This window comes from Enoplosus armatus, chromosome 16, assembly GCF_043641665.1.
Source record: "Enoplosus armatus isolate fEnoArm2 chromosome 16, fEnoArm2.hap1, whole genome shotgun sequence".
In the NCBI taxonomy this organism is placed as follows: domain Eukaryota; kingdom Metazoa; phylum Chordata; class Actinopteri; order Centrarchiformes; family Enoplosidae; genus Enoplosus; species Enoplosus armatus.
Window position 1 is genome coordinate 10,143,947 of NC_092195.1, and position 18,392 is coordinate 10,162,338.

Sequence of the window (18,392 nt, forward strand, 5' to 3'; positions counted from 1 at the left end):
TTCAATAACTGATTTTGTCTCTCAAGCCAACTCACTTCATGTTTAGACCTAATGCATCAATAAACTGTTACTCTTCTAAAACATTCAACAGGTTGCACCATCCCGAGCATAACTCAAAACTTCCCAAAACGCCAGAAAATCAGTGGAAGTCAACACATACACTAAACCGATTGATGTTTCATGTGTCTGTGAGTGTTTGTGCGTGTGTGTGCTTATACATGAACATGTGTGTCCATTCTGTCTTCTCCATCTCCATGACGACCTCCATATCAAGAGGACATCTGACTACAGCAACCTCAAATGCTGATAGGCAGAGAGAGAAAACAGGTGATTGGTTGAGCTGTCGGCTGTCATATCAGCAGGGTGTATCTTTGTGACACTGCCACACACACACACACATGCACACACACACACACTGGCTTGTCTATGCCATCAACCCACACGCCTACGAACTGCAGCAAGGCGCAAACAAAAGGTACTTCCACAGCACACACACACACACTTGGAAGTACGCATGTGCATGCATACACACACACACTAATACACACACACAGAGAGAGCTTTGAGACGAGATGTGGCGTGTTAGGTGCACTGACCCTGCCAATGAGGACAGGAGGAACATCAACGGAGCTACAAGGCCGTTGCTATGACAACTAGCCCCGCTCACACAGGTAGGAAGCACAATAGGCCTAAGCTGTTATATGTTCACATTCTCGCTGTTTGTCACACACACACACACACACACACACTCAGGGCAGTGTACTCAAGACAGGTCTGACAGACAGCATGCCAAGGTAAGGCCATTTCCTTTTCATTCCAGCATTCAGAGGGTTGAAATTATTAATTATGTCCAAATGGATCCGCCAATAAGAGAACTCACTTATCAACCAGCGACTGAGAGAGTGAGACTGTGTGAGTGTGAGACAGACAGACAGACAGACAGACAGAGCATCACTCTGCATACTAAAGGCACCTGCACTAGGGCAGCCTGTGCACGTCTCTGAGGGGCCCTTAAATAACGAACTGTCACTGCCCAGACATCGACATTGACTTCTCTCTCCCTCTCCTCACCTTCAGTTTCCCATGCACTCTTTCTTCCTTTGTACCCCCCCCCCCCCCCTCCTCCCCACTAAGCCACAGACAAGAGCTGATAATCACCACCATGAGTACGCCGTGTCTCTCCAGCACACCGGCCCTGTTGCCACTGCAGGATGTGCTGCTGCTGTGTCCTGCCTAACTGCCCTGACAACTCAGGGGGCTGCCGGGCTGGACGGATGCTCACTGGGGACTCTCTGTGTCTCCTGTTTATATGTAAAGCAAACAACTGTCCATCATCAGGAGCTGGGCTCACAGTCAAACCTCTGGTATGTGTCACTGGTATGCAAATGCAGTATTAGAAAAGTCCCATCAAACTCACCAACAGTTTATAGGGACAGCAAATAAACAAGACAATGTGTGTATGCCTCTGTGAATGTGTGTGTGCCAGCAGTGTGAAGGTAACTGGGGAGGTACTGTATACACTGTAAATAAATTCAGTGATAATGAGGCTAATAGGTGAGAAGACTGTAAATACTCCACTCTACTCCACTATACTATAAAACAGGTGGGGTATACAGGGTTCATTGCGCGCACATTCAACCACATTATGTGTGTGTGCGTGCGTGTGTTTGTGAATGTGTGTGTTTGAACATCATCATTAAAGATCTCACCACACACGCTGCATGTCCACAGTAAAAGCCCAGATGACCCAGCAGCACGAGCAGTGCGAATGCAGAGCTGCGTCCGTCAGCGGCACCGATGAGGTTAATGTGAAAAACTCAAAAAGAAACGTAGCCAGAGGTGCGCAGCACAACTGGCTGAGCGGACAGTAAGCAAATTTTTGGTGTTGTGTACACAAGACGCTGCACGCGCACTCACCGAGGGAGAGAGAGAGAGAGTCTGGGGGCTCGCGCTGGCTGCTGGAGCTGTTGCGGTGTCAACGCTGGCTGGCGGGGCGGTGGGCACGCGCGGCTGTCGGTGACGGTGCTTCGCTCCTCTCCTCGCCCGGGTCACGGAGCCGTTGCGTTGATAGCCGCAGCCGTCAGCCCGCAGCATTTCCCCTTCATCTGGGCTCCCAGCGTCGGAGGGAGATAGTCCTCCCACATCAATGTAAACGTTGTCTCCTCCTGCCGTCGCGCGCCACCGTCTCGTGCGGCTCAACGGAAAAAACGCTCCTCTGGCTCACATCAATATCTGCACCCACAAAGATGGGAAAGCAAAAACACAAAAGGAGGGGAAAAATCAAAAATGTGGAGCAGAGACGTTGGTTCACAGTCTTGTCCCCAATTAAGGTGCTGACATAACCGCGCTCGAGCCCTGTGCTCCGGTTTTGGTGACAGGCACGGGACTCCCCAGTATGCGGGAGGCGAAAATCGACCGTGCGCCCGTGCGTCTCTGCCTCTGCAATTCCAGCTCTCTGTCTCTCGTGCGCCCCAGTCTCCGCTGTGCCTCTCTAACGTGCCTGACTGTCAAAGCCATCCGGGCACCCGTAGCTGGCCTCACTTTACACCTCTGGAACTATGGGAACAGTAGTTTACTGAAGACTGAAAGAAAGGGCGAGCGTGAATGAGGAAGACAGAGAAGAGACACAGACAAGAGTGGGAGTGGGAGGAATGTCGGAGGACTTATAATAGTTGCCAGTGCCAGGGATGCCAATAACACTAATAATATAATATGATATGTTGTAATATATAATTTATATCCTTATTCTTTACTGTATAATACAAAAATATGACATTTTGCTTGAAGCACAAAACACAAAGTAGAAATATTGCCTCACAAGAGCCTTAAAAGAAAGAATAAATATGTAAGGGCAGACCAAAGGATCATTCATCCCTGTATATTGGAGTGTTTTGCATGTGATGGCACCTGTCTTTGACATTACATTACATGAGAAAACACCAAACAGTATAAATATCCAAACACACATAGAATGAGAGACGGTGTCTTAACCCGGAAAAGATATTTGATCTTTATTACAATAACATGACAGGGGGATCTCAACATAAAGGTTACACATACATTTAAAACTCTAGCCTTCCAAAGTCCTTTCACTGGTCGTTCCCCTTCATGCGTAACATTTCACCCTGCCCTCCCAATGGATGAAAACTGTATACATGTTAACTAGATATACAAGTCTTTGTGATGCACAGATATATCTGAGTTAAATTAAAACAACAAAAGAGACAGTTCATACAAAATGGTCATACAAATTATCAGACAAACAAAGAGCATTCCTCACCATCTCTCTGACTTTACTAACACACTATTAAAATGTATTTAAAATCTGAAACAGCCCTTAATTTGACTTTCACTGTAAGGCACAGGAGTGTCTGTGTACATAATCTATTCAGTTACCACGCTGGTTCACAAGGTTCATTTAGAATTTTTTTCTAAGACAATATTCCAACTGTTGTCTGAAACCTGTTGCACCTTCTATTATTTCTGTATCAACATATTTGTCTCAGGTAAACAGTCGGCCTACTGAATCTTTCTTCTCAGACACAGAAATCAAAGGACCCGAACATATATGGCAGCTGAACAGATCATGTACCAACTCGACTTCCCCCCACCTCAAAACAACCATCTACATCTTCTTTCAGTTTCTTGTTGTCATGGTTACAGAGTAAAGCAACATTACTGCAAGGCCTGACCAGCAGAGCTCCGACTCTGCTCTTCAACATGGTTGACTGTTCTGTCCTGAGCGGGCGGCAGTGATCAAAGGCCAAAAGGAGGAAACTGTCTTTAAACAATTAAACAATGATATGTATCTTAATATGTGTCAGTGTTGTGTGTGTGTGTGTGTGTGTGTGTGTATGCATGTATAGTATGTGTGGAACAAATACAATGAAAGCATGTACATGGACTATGACATGCCCTTCAGTGTAACCATATGTTTATATCCATGTCTGTCTATCTGTCACTCTCTTCCTGTTTGTCCGTTTATTGCTCCACATCTGTCCTACACGGTGTGTGGTCACAGGTTTTCTCCGGGCTGGTACTGCGGCTCTGTGGCAGTGAAGTAATCTTCCAGGAAGGACTGCAGGTACTCAAAAGTGTGCCTCTCATCGGCCTCCCGCCTCCAGCACTGCAGCATGAGTTCATGGAGCGAGGCGGGGCAGCCCGGGGCACAGGGCATCCGGTAGCCCCTCTCCACCTGCTCCAGCACCTCACGGTTGTTCATGCCTGAAGGGGTGGAGGAGGAGAGGGGGAATGTGGATGCAGGAGAGCGTTAGGTTAAAAAACCCATAAAACACACAAAAAAGCAACACATGTTTTAGAAATGGGAAAGAATAAAAGAGAGAAAGGAAAATAAAATGCAAAGATGACACATTGCAGAACTTGATATACTGCAAGAAAGTAATTTAAAATAGGATACATCTCAATATGGTTGCAACTGCTGTTTATTTATTTGCTGCATTTTATAAGGGCTTTGAGTTTCAAAGAATGTTTAAGAAAAATGTGTAACAACGAGTATAGAGTTGAGGCTTTTAAGCATGCAGCAACATAATTATTTTTTAAGAATTTGAATCTACAGCACATCTGTTTTTATATTCTTTGTTATGGCATATTTATTGTAAGTTTCAAAATTCAATTCAAATTCAATGAATTCAATGTCCAATCACAAATATATTACAAGAGAAATGCTTGTGACTTATTGCACCATCGGTCACCCCTTAAGGAGTAAAGTAAAACCAGGAAACAGCATGAACTGTGTGGCGAGGAAACAGCATGAACTGTGTGTTAATTTGCACGGCAGGGTGGCAGGTGCTTCAGAAAGGGTCTCACCATCTTTCCACGCTTGAAGCACTTTTGAGCACGGCACTAAGGCCCCAAACTAAAATTTGCTTGAAAATGTAAGTAATCTGCAACTGCCTGTCCAGGTCTTTGTCCAGGTTTCTGAAGAATAACTAATCCTGGAGACGTTTCATTGCTAAGGAGGATCAACCTGTTACTGCATGAGATTAAGAAAGACTGAACAAGCAGGTTTCATCCAGTACCTGGGTATGGCACCCGACCCTTTGTGATGAGTTCAGTTAGTAGGATGCCAAAGCTCCAAACGTCTGACTTGATGGTAAAGCGTCCATACAGTGCAGCTTCTGGAGCCGTCCACTTGATGGGGAACTTCGCCCCTGAAACCATGGCAACACAGTGAGGATGCATAATCATATAATTAGGATAGGTTATGTATAAAAATATAGGCATGGAGGCAGAGGCAGCCACTCTTAATCATCACATTGTGCAAGCGTGGCTCTCTTCCTGTCTTTCATACACACACACACACACACACACACTCACACTCACACTCACACTCACACTCACTTAATATCACATGCTGTTACCTTGTCTGGCTGTGTATTCGTTGTCCTCAATGAGCCTAGCCAGGCCAAAGTCAGCGATCTTGCACACCAGATTGTCTCCAACAAGGATGTTAGCTGCTCGCAGGTCACGATGGATGTAGTTCATCCTCTCGATGTACGCCATCCCAGCTGCAATCTATAATAAACACAAAGAGACAAAAAGAGGTCAGACAGACATGCGTTTCCTTTGAATTTGTCATTGTGTGTCTGTATCTGCATGTTTAACTCACCTGCGCAGCCATGTCCACCAGCTGAGGCAGCTTCAGACCCTGCCCCTCCCCATCTTTTAAGAAGTCCAACAAACTTCCTGAAAAACCAAGATGGTAGCATTATGACTGGCCCCTCATGCCTCCTGTAGTTAACTCATAACCGCTGTGTATCACGGCATGTATCATGGGCATGGCGGCTAGAACTCTGGTCTTGAAATGAAATTGAAAAGTCTCCCTGATCACTGTACCGCCCTTCTGCAAGTTGATGTTTTTGTTCCTGTTTGTTTGTCTGTTTGGTACGGAGCAGGATATCTTAAAAGTCTGTCCTTTTTAAAAAATGGTTGAAAGTTAGGACAGGGGCCAGGCAACAAGTGCAGGTCCAGATCTGTTCTCCATCATCTCATGAACTACTGCACTAATGCGATCCAGATGCAGGATAAAAAGGTCAAAACATATTCTATTATTATTTATTTCTATCTTACTGTATAGTCATTATTTTTATTCTTCACATGTATTATTATGATGAGTTGAGAGATTGTGTAATCTGTATGCACTCTCTGAATGCTTAACAGTTTAATCAACTATGCATCTCATTTCAGGAAAAAACACACCATTTGGAGAAGCTCACATTTCGGAGTTAGTGAGGTTTCCAACCAACTACAGTACTTCACAGACATGACAGTTTACTCAGTCTGATACCTTGGCTCATGAACTCGGTGATAATGTAGATGGGCTCCTCAGACACAACGGCGTAGAGCTGCACCAGCTTGTCATGGCGGAGTCTCTTCATGATCTGAGCCTCCTCCAGGAAGGCCTCAGGGGACATGGTTCCTGGCTTCAGAGTCTTCACCGCTACCTTGGTGGTACCGTTCCACATGCCTTGCATACAGACAAGGCAATGTTAATGCACATATAGTATATGGACACACACACTGACAAGGTGATGGCGGTATATACATGTACATACTACTTATACGGGGACACAAACACCCGGATATAAATACAGATATGAATATCAAAAATAGAAAAAAAACAAGGCACACAATATGCAGGCTGTAACAAACACACATTCGTGGTCAAACTTCTGGTGCATGCGAATGATTGTTATTTTGGAAATCATGCATGACATGAGACATGGTGATGTTAGGAGGGAGGGAGCAAGGGAGGGAGTTTTACTGGTCTTACATCAACACCAGAGTTACATGGACAGGCAAAAAGCTCGGCTGGCTTCAGGGGGAAATTCTCACATTTAGTCAGGGAAACTGTATGACATTGTAATTGCAAATACATCATGTGGGAATATCAAGCAACACAGAAAACTAGCAAACTACTTACATACACTGACATAAGTGGTCAGCCACAGCCAGACATTTAGCATTACCAACAGTCTTTGCTACAGGACAGACACTACAGAGGACGATGCGGGACAGACTGTTCTCCCTCTGAGCCTGTAGAGGGCGTCAGAGGTTGGCAGTGTCAATCTCACCCATCCAAACGTCCCCGAAGCAGCCCTGTCCCAGCTTCGTTTGCATTGACAGCGTTTCCCTGGACACCTCCCAGGCGTCCCGCCCAAGGCCCATGGTGAGCGGGGTGGAGTTGGGACAGGGCATGGTCAGGTAATAACACAGCCCGTCATTGCTGCCTATTTGGGTGGGAGGAGGTGGGAGCCAAGGAGGGTGGAGATGAAGAAAAAGGAAAGAGTGGAAGTGGGTGATGAAGAATGGGAGAAAAAGGTGTAGTGATGGGTGGTAAGATGGAAGAAGGATGGAAGAAAGATGGGGGGGGGGTTGTTGACAAAGGGTGAGGTGAGATGATGAAACATGCACATGCAACAACAGGGGAGGATGGGCACAACTCTGCACACCTGGATGTAAAACAAAGCTGCATTTGTATTCATTAGCTGCTGCCTCTGTGCAATTGTTTATTAAGGATTTATTAAGGATTTGTTTCACTGCTGCAGTTTCTATTCAACTTGCAGCATTTAAAAACTGGTCCAGACTACATCTATCAACTGTGTGTGTGTGTGTGTGTGTGTGTGTGTGTGTGTGTGTGTGTGTGTGTGTGTGTGTGTTGTCTGTGTTTGTGAGGTCTGATCCTCAGGTATATTTGTTGCAGGTAGACAGACTCTGAACAACACACACAGATAAGCAGGGCTTCACAGTTTGTGTTTGTGAGTGCAGGTGTCTTTACACCACAAGCATTTACTGATGTTCCTGTCAACTGAACACAACCAAGACTTAAATGCATCATATATACCTGCTCATCTTTTAATACTGTTTTTTTTATCCAGGTGTGCTCCCGCTGTCACCACCCCCCACTGCAACACAGTCCCACCATTCCTACCCATCCAGACTTCTCCAAACTGGCCGTTGCCCAGTTTCTTAATCAGCTGGAGGGATTCACGGGGAATCTCCCACATATCCTTGGTCTTCACTGATAAGTCGGCCAGTTTAGGCATGCCCCGCTTACAGCTGCCAATCAAACGGCAGCACAGTCCCGCCGCTCTCTCTGAGAGAGAGAGGACAGACAAACAGGCAGGCGAAGAAAAAAGGAAACGAGAGAAAAAGAAAACAGAGAAAAGAAAGCAGCAAATGCAGAGATTAAGAAAGAACAAGACAGGTTGCTTATGCGCTTATGCAACTGACAAGTTCACCAAAAACTAAAGTACAAAGGCACAATGAAAATTCTGCAAAACAGATATAAGCACACATTCTGAGCAGCAGCAACATGTACAGATACAGAAGAGACTATACAGGGACGATACAGCTAATAAGAAAAACAAATAAACACTGGCAAAAAAAAAAGTCAATGATATATGTGGCTAAATCTCTTAGGTTGCTTTGGATGATTGTGTCATGTAACTGCAGAATGTTTGTTATATCAACTCGAGCCACTAGGGGGCAGATTTACACTGACAGAGAGCAGAGGAAGTGCAGGTTATGTGAGTGTGAACCCTGCTTGTTACAATAACTCTGAGTCAAGCTTAGAAAATCATTAATAGTCAGTGGTGGAAGAAGTATTCAAATCCTTCACTAAAGTAAAAGTACAAGTAAGTTCATTATAAGGTAAAGTTCTGCATTCAAAATCCTACTTATGTAAAAGTACAGGTTAGAAAAATGCTATTCAAAACCATCAAAAGTAAAAGTAAACATTCGGCAGAATTGCCCCTCTCAGAGTTTTGTATCATTATTATATATATATTACATTATCATTTCCATGGAAACAGGATTGCAGGAGCTTGAAGATGCATCAGAAAATGGCAACACAATGTTTTCACTTTGAAGAAGCAAGAAAAAAAGTTTCCGTGTGCGTGTGTTTGTGTGTGTTACCTGTGTAGTGCTCTACCAGCTGCTGCACAGTGTCGAACTGTGACCTTGTGGTGATGTAGTAGCCACCATTGTCTAGTTTGCGGATCTTATAATGCTTGACGTGGTCTCCCTTGTTGTCGTCCCAGTCTCGGATGGACAGAGAGTAAGCACCTGTGAGGAGATAGAAGAGGAGAGGAGGAGCGAGGGGAACAAAAAGGGGAGGGGGTGGATGAAGGAGCGTAGAGTGGGGGAGAGATAAGAGGTAGAAAGAGAGAGAAATTGAAAGCTTTCACATGTTGAGAGTGTGTGTGGCCAACTCACCCTTGGTGGTCTCGCTCTCTCGTATGAGGAAAGTTCCCCTCTGGTTGCCATGGCCCAGCAGCTGTCTCTCCGCATCCTTCCTCCCCATCTTCCCAAAATACCACCTGTCACCATGACAACAACAGCACACATTATGTGGCCTCTGCCCTCAGACTACATGTCAATCACTGAGGAATATCTTTCAACATAAACTATCAGTACTTATATTGCGGCATACGTAGCTTTCACTACTCTGTGTGTGTGTGTGTGTGTGTGTGTGTGTGTGTGTGTGTGTGTGTGTGTGTGTGTGTGTGTGTGTTTGTGTATTTGTGTATTTGTGTGTGCACTCACTCTTCAGCCTGTATGGAGTCGACAGGAGCGACGTAGTTAGAGGGGATGTAACCTGAGTTGCCTGTGTCCAAAGAGCGAGCCTCCCACCAGTCACCCTCTCTGCAAAAAAACACACACACAAAACGTCAGTTTGCTTGTAAAGATGCAAAACATCCTACGTGTCTTAGAAAATTAGGGATAAGGTGTAACAATACAGTCAGCTCACAGTCTGGTATGACACTGGATGGAGCGTTCATAGTTCAATAAGCAAATTATATCTTTAATAATGTTGAAATGAAAATAAACAATCTACAAAAGTACTTCTTTATTCCTCCTAAGTAGTAAAATGTGAAAAAAACATTTCAAGTTTCACCAGTCTTTCTTCTAAGAATATAGGTTGTAGGTTATAGGTTGCAAAATGCACTTTGTCCATATTAAAAGGTGTCGAGATGAGACAGAAGATAAAAGAGCGTTTGTGTTATATTGGTTGAAGTAACAGTACCTCCACACACCTCTGTTGGCCACAAAGCCAAATTTAATCGTCATCAAACAAACAAAGAAGATGAGCTTGTCAACATCGCCAGCAGCAGTTCACAGTGTTAATGGGTGGCATTTAATGTATGCAAACAAAGCAATTACCTTTTGGGAGTCAGAAATGATCTCATTTAACACATTTAACACTGATCGCATATAGTTAACATTCATTTTTCAGCTGCCGATGCATGTTGTCAAATTTTATGCTACAATGTATTATTACAATCCTATCATAAAAATAGCGACATCTGTAAACAGATGTTTTTTTTTAAATACAGCTGTGTTTGTGTACATTTGTTCTTACGTGTTGTTGATGATCTGGAATTTCTCTCCTTTCTGAAAAGTGAGGTCATCTTCGGTGCGGGCGTCATAGTCATACAGAGCTATAAAGAGAGTGACTCCACCACCTGCATACATGTTCACACAAACAGACATACACAACAAGAGAGTTATACACACCAGTTAATACCACTGAACTCAAACAGTCATCGACAGTTATTTTTACTGCTTTAAATGATCTATTGGATAAAATGATCTTTAAACAATACTCACATACCCAAATATACTATACATTAAAATTCCTTCTTAGAGTGATTCCAATGTAAGAGAAGGGGGACAAAATCCATAGTCCTGTTTCTACGCAAAAATCGGCTGGAGCTAATATGAGACTTAGTAAGAAAAAACACAAAACACAAAGTGATTTTTATACTAAGAATACTAACTTTGACTGATACCCCCTAGATTTGTCTAAATGAGACAGCTGAAGTCTCATATTAACTTTTGCACTAAAAAGATATGACTTGAGGGCCAGTGCGGACAGGGAGGAACCATCACAGCGATTAATAACTCTTTCAATGTACATGTGGGCATGTGAGCATTGTTTTAAGACAGACTTGAAAAATGTAAACCTATGTTTTGGAGCAAAGAAGGATTCAAGAAAGAAAAATAATACGTTCCAAAAAATTGCTTAGTTTTCCTAACATGTTCACATCATGTTTATAGAATACCTTGAATAATTTTATTTGTGGAGAAACATGATCACAGCATATCATGATGACGCTTACAATGTAGATTTCTCTGATTTTAAGGTCATTCAGTCCAAAATACATAATTCTGAAAACACATTTTATAGATAGAAACAAATGTCCATGAAGAAGTGACACACACACACACACACACACACACACACACAGTCCTACATGTTATGCCTCCAGGCCGCTGGTGTGTGTTGGTGTTGGGGAAGATGGTGCTGGATGAGAAGCCCTTGTTGAAGTCTGGGATAATCTGAGTGGGGTCGGGACAGTAGCGTCCCTGAGTCAAGGCCGTGGACAACCCTCCATCGGTGTTGCTAGGAGACAGATCTGTAACGTCTATTGCTGCTGATGTTGCTGTTGCTGCTTTGGCAGACTTCTTCTGCTTGCAACAGGCACACCCCATAATAACCAGAACGGAGACGGCGTCTGTGAAAGCAAGCAGAGTTAACAAAACACGCCACAACTTTTTCATGTAAAGGCTTTTCCTTCTCTTTATTGCTGCTTGATGTGATACAATAGAGATTAAAGCTGTATGCAGTTTATAAAAGCCTTTTTTTACCTGGCACAAGTGCAGTCTGATAATCCTCAGTAACAATGTGTTTATTTACAGAGAGAACAACAAAGGTTGGGTTAGAATAAAAATAAGAAATATACAAATCCAAATTTAACCATCTGTTTAAAGACAAAGGCTGAGATATCTAGACTCTAAGTCTGTGACTCATACTTTACATATGTGATTCACACTTTTAATACTCATACTTTTGGTATGAGTCACGCACCAGAAACACCAGATCCTACATTTCCCATAATGCAACGTGATAACGTCTTTCCTTCGCCAACAGCTGCCTGATACATGCCCACATCTTTCGAACTCAGCGAATGGCTTTCTGTTAAAAATGAATATAATAAAAAAGTCTCAAGCCCAAGTCACAATAACCCTCGTGACATCACTATGACATCATCAGGGCAACTTTGGAAAGCTCCTCCAGTCACAGAAGACTTTATATAACTGTTTTCATAGGCTGAGCAGAATTTCATGTGTAAAAGGAGTGCCCCTTCAACTACAGTAATTACTCAGCTATTTAATTAATTGTAGCATCCCCACTTACCAACAAAATTAAAAATACAAGAATCTAGTGGATTATCACAATATTCCCAAGAAATAAGTCAATTTTAGTGTTACTATAAGTAATCGATTTCCCCTCATTCCTGCCGCAACCTTCAAACACAAGCTGGTAGAAAGTGAAAGAAAAACACATCAACAACATAAAGGGTCACCCTGGTGGAACAAACTAAAGAGAACTGTGAAGAGAGAAGTAACAATCTTTAAATAAAAAACTTCCCTCAAGCAGGAGGCAGGGGGAGGAAGAGGAAGAGCGGAAGTGGGGTTGGAGGTAAGGGGCAAGGCGGGAAGGAGAAGTGAACGTTTCCTCACCTGATGTCTTCCTCTGTCAGATCATCTGTCAATCACCATCGCCACTGTAAAAAAAAAAAAATAAATAAAAGAGAGGGAAGAGGTGAGTGACAAGGGGGAGGAATGAGAGAGCAGGGCCAGAGAGGAAGAGCGGCAGAGAACCAGAGACGGAGAAGGTGATGGAGAACACAAGAGAAAGGCTCAAGGGCGGTAAAGCGTGAATAAAGAGTTGTGTGAAGTCGTGAGGAGACAGAGAAGTTAGAAAAAAAAATGGAGACACAGACAGCTCGAGATGAGGAGAGACAGAAAAGAGATGTGAGGTTAGCCACTTCCCCTTTTGCTTTGCTGTTTCGAGAGGGGGTACTCAGTTAGCTTCTCTGGTCAGCAGCTGTGTATGTGTATCACCGTGCACGCGTATGTGTGGGTGTTTAGGTTTGTGGTGAAATATACTTGTAAATGTCATCATAGAACAGGGGTAACTGGACGCAATCCTGACTTCCAGTTTTGAACATTGTTTGAGCAGAAGCAAAAGCTGTTACCATCATCAAGAGCAAATAACATACAGAGAAGACTGTAAAACATTTTCATTGTTGTGCAGAGGCGCCTGCACACATTCAGCAACATGAGCTTTCCTGATCAACATGAGTGCGTTTCTTTTTTCAACATTATTTCTTCAGTAAAACCTACAGTACATGCCTGCTGCTAAGCGCCTTGCTCAAGGACATTGTTTGGAGCACCAGTCCACAGTTTATTAGGCACACCTGGCTTAAAGTAAAAGTGTGAGATTTTGGGGGAATTCTCTTATTAGCTTTCTGGCAGAGAATTAGACAAGAAGATCGATACCACTCTGATGTTTGTACAGTAAATATGAAGCTACAGCCAGCCACCAGTTAGCTTAGCTTAGCACAAACACTGGAAACAGGGGAAAATAGCTAGCCTGGCTCTGTTCAATAGTAACAAAACCCACCTACCAGCACCTCTAAAGCTCACTAACTAACACTTTATGTCTTGTTTGTTTAATCTGAGCTTAATCAAACTGCAGATTCAACTACAGCTGAAACAATAAGTCTATTATATCATAACCTTCATGAGGGTAGAATGTATTGCAGTGCTGTTGTATTAGACTGCATTGTGTTAGCTACTGTAGGTGTACCTAATAAACTGGTAACTGCGTGTTGTGTGGCTCCAGGATTCAAACTGGCAACCTTTCAAGCTGCAGCCTCCACACCTACTGAGGAATGTGAGGGAAGTCACACACAGGAAGAACAATACATGTTATGGCAGGGAGCGACAGGAAAAAAAAATTATTCACTTTCATTATGAAAGAACACCAGCGCTCCCAGTGCTCAGCGCCAGATTTGTCCCATCCACACCACAAATTCCCTGAAATTCCTTTCAGTCTTTAAAGCAACAAAAGCTATTATGGGCTACATGCAGAGGAGTCTGGAGCAAAATATGCAAAAATTCCACGTGCGCACAAGCCTGCGCACAGACACACACACACACACACTCATTCACTATCAGGCCAGCCATCAGGAGAGCTACAGGAAGTTAGCCCTGTTAGAGTTTCCTGTCCACCCCTCTGATGGCTCCCCCCTTTTCCTGGAAACTGAGGACAGAGTCCATCCACACACACACACACACACACACCAAGCAGCTGCAGGGCCACAAACACACACACACATCTTCCTCTCTGTTGCTGTTTTTCTCCACACCATGTCCACACCCCTCCAACAATAACCTTTCATATTCCCTCCATCCACCCTTCCACAGAACCACAGCTGCTGCCGCCTTTCTCTTTTTAGATAAACCCTTGAAAGGAGAAGTAACAGAGGGTGTAGAAGAGGCCTCCTCCCCTTCATCTTTATCGCTCATCTCTTCTTTTTTCGGCTTCTCTGAGATCGGCAGATGACCACAGACAGGATCAGCACAATAACAAGGATATGTATTCACACGAACACACACACACACACACACACACACACACATACAGAGGACTGTTCTGCGGGACAGCCACACAGTCATTGTTCTCCACTGGGTTCCTGTTGACCAAACTTTCCCGCTCTCGACTGTCTTCCTCTCTGCACACAGAAGCCACGATAATTCATAAATATCCCCTGATAACAGTTGACCTGAGGTGTTTTATACATAAATGAAACAAAAAATTCAACTCTTAAGTCACACATACAGCACGGTGCACAATTGCATATCTTTGGTGAAGCCTTTGTCGAGTGGGCCGTGCACTAACAACCTGCCATGGCGCAGAATGATTTCCTCACCTTTGTCTGTACTTTATGATAACAACTTGGGTTTTTCTTTCAATCAGCCACAAGCATTAAAAATACTACTGTAAAGTGCATGTGTATATGAGTGTATGGGTGTGTGGTAGTGGCTTTCCCACAGCATACGTGTCGCTGTTTTTAAGTGTAAAAAAGCAGCAACACGTACCGACAAAAGTCGGCATAAGTACTGATCACACCAGAGTAATTTAAGAACAGTCAGAGTTCCTCTTTGCCTCTTGAAAACAAGTAACGAAAATGAGATACAGCAGGTAACAAACACACAGACAGACCATACTCGATTTTGGAAGTGTCTAGCCGTGTCAGGATAGTTTGGATTATGTATTAAGTATTTAAGCACACTGACTACTGAGGTTACACTGCCTTCACCTTGTCTATAATATATTTATCCTTCTATTACCAGTTGCAAAACCTGCATATGGTGTAACAACAAAACGGCAAAGTCATTATTTCTCAATGATGCAACTGTCATTAAAGCTTGCCTCTCGGCACAGTATACCCTCCTCAAACGTACATCTCAATTATACTCAGTCTACAGATATACCAGTATTTCCTCTGTGCCCTGTTTCAAAACCAAACTTAACGTTGCTGACTGGTTTCTGTTGGTTGGTCACAGCATATTTTTATAGCAGCTGGCAGAAGAAATTATTAGAATACAGAAACAGAAGCGGCTTCCTCTGGTGGGGAGAAGTGTGGTACTGGTTTGTGAGTCTGTCTGCAACAACAGGTCCTTTCACAGCACTGACTAATACTTCATATTTATTAGATATTAAGTACAGAGCAGCGGCAATGGAAAAAGTATTCTGATCAAATACTTAAGTAAAAGTACCAATACTGCAATCAGCAAAGTGTACTGAAAGTACCCCAGAATGCAAAATAGCCCCTTTCAGTGTTGTATTATGATATTATTGGATTATAATTATATTATTATAATACTTTAATGTTGTAGTTGGTCAAGGTGGAGCTTTAACATCTGTAACAATGCATCATATTTAATACACTGTTCATTGTTTTGTATGCTAAACCTTAATCTGAAAAGCAACTAATACCTATAGTTGTGGGTAGTTGTGAGTAAAAAGTACAATATCTTCCTGTACTGAATGTAGTGGAGTAGAAGTGTTATAAAATGGAAGTACTGAAGTAATTAAGTACTTGAGTAAATATACTTAGTTACTTTCCACTACTGCAGAACAGCAAATTGCAATATATTTGTATACAACAACATAAAGCAACAAATAAATTCTGGCCTACAAAGCATTAGCACACATTCAGTGCACTCTTATAAAATCACAATAACATCACCCTCCATCGTCACACTCGCAAACATCCAAATCCAGATGACACACCCTTTCCTGCACAGTGGACTGCAGATAAGCTGCTCCCAGCGGGGAATTCACTGCGGGAACACAAGGCAACACACACACACACACACAATTGTTCAGATCTGTTGAGTTTCTGTACTTTTACACCAGTTTTTTGCTAAGCTCAGACTTTCTCCAGTCCTCCTCCTCTTTTCTTGTTTCACCATCTCTTTTCTTACCTTTCTTTCTCTCTCTGACTCTTTCGCTCATTAGCAGGAAGCCACACAGGATGCAGAGTTTGAGTGGAGCAGGAATGATAGGACAATGGGAAGGCAAGCTGTCACCGAACCCTCACACACATAACACACACTCATAGAGTACATACGCACGCTCAGAAAGGAGCGGGAGACAAACTGTGGAGCGGGGTGGGGGTTATGGAAAAGTAAGGTGTCTCGGTCATCAGGACGTCCTGTTTCCACATGAAGTCATCATATCCTCCAGATACAGAGGACTGAGGTGGCTTGTTGGAAGGCACACATGAACATTTACATGAAGTTATAAGCATTAGGGGTTCAGGGCCTGTTCCTGTGGGCGCAACAAGATGAAGAGTCTTCCTCAGGTTGTGCCAGTGGCTGAAAACTGCAAAGCCCCTGATCGAAATGGTAGATTCAGCTGACACCCTCCATCCAGGGGTATCCGAGGGTGCTACCATCAAGCAGTAGGCCAACTGTCACAGCCCTCAGCTGCTTGGTGGGAAAGCTGTGTGATGATTGTAATGTAAACCCCCCCCCCACCTAAAAACATATCCACGCCCCCTTCCTTCCTGCCTAGCCCCGAGGCTAAAGACAGGAACTGACCTCGTAAAGAAACGGGAAGTGATGAAGTCCGGCCTTGGACAGCCTAATCACGTTTTTTTCCCCATCCGACCCTCAAAATTCCACAAAAACTCCTTCACGCAGGCACACACAGACCACACCCCCTTCTCTTGAAATCAGTATTGAAACAAAAAGATGAATGTTGATTATTTAAAAGGAAGGTGGAGGTGTGATTATGCAACCTCCCTGCTGCCTGTCATGATGAAGGAATAAACACCTACGCCAATCTGACCACGTTAAAGCCACAGAATAACCTCAGATGGATGGACATGTTGAGGAAACATCCAGCCCTGCCTTTTCCTCAAGGTGGCTTCCTGTGGGCCCGTTGCCAAATAAATCAGTCCCATTTACTGAAGGAATATGCTGCCTCTGGAGCAAATTAAACATAGTCTTTCATAGACAGACATCAGGCCTTACGCCCAAACTACTTCTGAAAGTGTGCAGAGAGAAATGTGCAGCACATGTACAGACAAAAACACCCAGTTGATCCCAGATGATGCAGTCAGCGTTTGCAACAAATCCAGATCCTATGATCAGGTATTGTTTGACCCTTTGACCTTTTAGATTTAACAATAAATGACTACAACCTTAAAACGATACAATCCATGCCTACAACTAGTAGGTCTGTGCTAGGAAGCGATCCCACTTTAAAGGTCTTGTGACTAAATTCTCTGGTAAATTCCACTCTTTCAATCTTGCAATGTTGGCTGTTTGATTTCTAAATATCATCCTTTGTGGTATCCGAATGAAGAGTGGAAGTACTGGTAGCCACACTTCTCACAGGCAACTACCCAAACTTCCTTTTATCTAACAGTAAACATTCTGAAGTTACCCAATTTTCTCACACACTGAAAACAGTCAACAGAGTTCAGACCATTTTGTTTAAAAAAAAAAAAAAAAAAGGCACAGAGGGCCCTGGGGTGGTGGGCTGCTGAAAATATTCATCTAGGTTTGTTTGGTACTTTCAGAGTCATTTCTTCCCTCCTGTTAAATATACACTCCAGTTTCTCAGTCTCCTTCACAAAGATGTGAACTACAGTGAGTTCCTCCACGCAGACAGAACGAAACAGTAAAATCCATTTCATAGAAGTTGGAAAACTACCTCTCCGTATGTACCATCTTTTACGTGAGATTCCCAGTTTGCTGGTAAAACATGGGCAGTAGACTTTAAACACAACAAATGATCACATAATGTCTGAAAATACTTTCATTATTATAATTAAAGAGAGCAGACATACCTGACACAAAAGACGTCGTTATCCCGGGGAATCCCGGAGTCAGGCGCACTGAGGTGAGAGTCAGCGGTGTCCAGTGTCTCGCGGGGCGCACGGAGAAGAGCCGCGCGCTGCTGCGCTGAGCAAGTGAAGGGAGAAGTGAGCGCGCGCCTC

General features: G+C 43.4%; 1 protein-coding gene across 2 annotated transcripts; it reads right to left on the reverse strand.

The window, feature by feature from the left end:
• Positions 1 to 2,986: 2,986 nt before the first annotated feature.
• yrk (Yes-related kinase) lies at positions 2,987 to 18,357 on the reverse strand. 2 transcript variants are annotated; one of them, XM_070922074.1, is made up of 13 exons: positions 18,243 to 18,357; positions 12,550 to 12,593; positions 11,280 to 11,540; positions 10,385 to 10,487; positions 9,568 to 9,666; positions 9,238 to 9,341; positions 8,938 to 9,087; positions 7,095 to 7,250; positions 6,308 to 6,487; positions 5,630 to 5,706; positions 5,382 to 5,535; positions 5,040 to 5,171; positions 2,987 to 4,224 (listed from the first exon to the last, which is right to left on the reverse strand). In XM_070922074.1, exons 3-13 carry the CDS (start codon positions 11,515 to 11,517, stop codon positions 4,016 to 4,018), a joined length of 1,602 nt encoding a protein of 533 aa, XP_070778175.1. In that variant the 5' UTR covers positions 11,518 to 11,540; positions 12,550 to 12,593; positions 18,243 to 18,357; the 3' UTR covers positions 2,987 to 4,015. The 2 variants fall into 2 exon arrangements, with proteins under 2 accessions (XP_070778175.1, XP_070778174.1); XM_070922073.1 differs by lacking the exon at positions 7,095 to 7,250 and adding an exon at positions 7,952 to 8,116.
• Between the last annotated feature and the right edge of the window lie 35 nt (positions 18,358 to 18,392).